This window comes from Penaeus monodon, chromosome 23 (genome assembly GCF_015228065.2).
Source record: "Penaeus monodon isolate SGIC_2016 chromosome 23, NSTDA_Pmon_1, whole genome shotgun sequence".
Lineage (NCBI taxonomy): Eukaryota > Metazoa > Arthropoda > Malacostraca > Decapoda > Penaeidae > Penaeus > Penaeus monodon.
In genome coordinates, this window is record NC_051408.1 from 610,937 (window position 1) to 612,124 (window position 1,188).

Consider the following 1,188-nt stretch of genomic DNA (forward strand, 5'->3'; position numbering starts at 1 on the left):
CCATAACACTGGCATCGATGCAAATATTTACCTTAAACCTGACGCACTGATGTACTTCTTGTTGCAGGTGTTACACGTATACGGTCGCTCGTTGGTGTGCAGTCTCTTGTGCAGTTTGAGATGGACGAACTGAGTGAACTTAGCGGGGCACAGGTCGCAGGCATAGGGCTTCTGACCCGAGTGTAGCCTCATGTGAGTTTTCAAGTTCGAGGTGGAGCTAAACCTCTTTTTGCAGATGTCGCACTGGTGTGGCTTCTCGCCGGTGTGGACCAGGTGGTGCTTCTGCAGATGAGCCAGCTGTGTGAAGCTCTTGATGCACACGTTGCATTTGAAAGGCCGTTCCCCGGAGTGTGTTCTGAGGTGCACCTTCAGATTTGACAGCTGGCCGAAGGTCTTGAAGCAAACGTTGCATTCGTAGTGCATTTTGCCATCCTTCTTCTGCAGGGGGTAAGGGAGGGAGCGGTAGCCTCTGTTGTTGCCCGCATTGGGCGAGGTCGAGCCCTGCGACGACGGCGAGCCCTGCGAGGAGTGGGACGAATTGCTGGAGGCTGGAGACTGGCCCGTTGCGGTGGTCGGGATGGAGATGGTGAGGCGATGGTCCATGGGCATGGAGGCCTGGCTCGCGGGGGGGAACCCGTTGCCACTGTTGCCGTTATAGCCGTTGTAGGAGTACATATTGAAGTGAGCGTTGGAGAACATTTGCGATACAGGTGTTCGGTATATGGCGCTGTTGACGGGCTGTTGGACGGCATACGACACCTGCGTGTTGGGCTGAGGGGAGGTGTAGCAGGCGGAGGCTGGCTTCGGGTGCGCGGACGAGGAATCAGGGGAGATCTGCTGGCTGGAGTCGGAGCCGTAGTAGGCCCGCTTGTAGGGGAAGTCCTGCGAAGGACCGGAGTTACCCGAGGCGCTGTCGGGCTTGTAGTGAGCATCGCTCGGGAGGGCGATGTGGACCGGCTCCTTGAGGTCGCGATGCACGCCGGAGGGCGGATGCGTCGTGTCCGCCTCGTCCTTACCTCCGAGACGACGCAGCAGGATATTCTCCAAGATCGAGCCCGTAGGGCGAGAGGATCCCAGCTGCGTGTCGGGAGGGACGGGAGTCTCGTGTCGGGGGGCGCCGGGTGGCGTGCATCCTGAGGGGGGTGTCGGGGCTCCGGTGGGCCCGAGCTGCGGCTCTCCTGAGGTCCT

The 1,188-nt window shown here is 59.8% G+C and overlaps 1 protein-coding gene across 1 annotated transcript in view; it reads right to left on the reverse strand.

Annotated features, from left to right (window-relative positions):
- The window catches only part of LOC119587663 (atrophin-1-like), a 5,357-nt gene that overhangs the window by 754 nt on the left and 3,415 nt on the right, over nucleotides 1-1,188 (reverse strand). Inside the window, exon 8 of the mRNA XM_037936344.1 lies at nucleotides 32-1,186. Coding sequence (XP_037792272.1) covers nucleotides 32-1,186 — 1,155 coding nt within the window. The remainder of the gene's footprint in view (nucleotides 1-31; nucleotides 1,187-1,188) is intronic.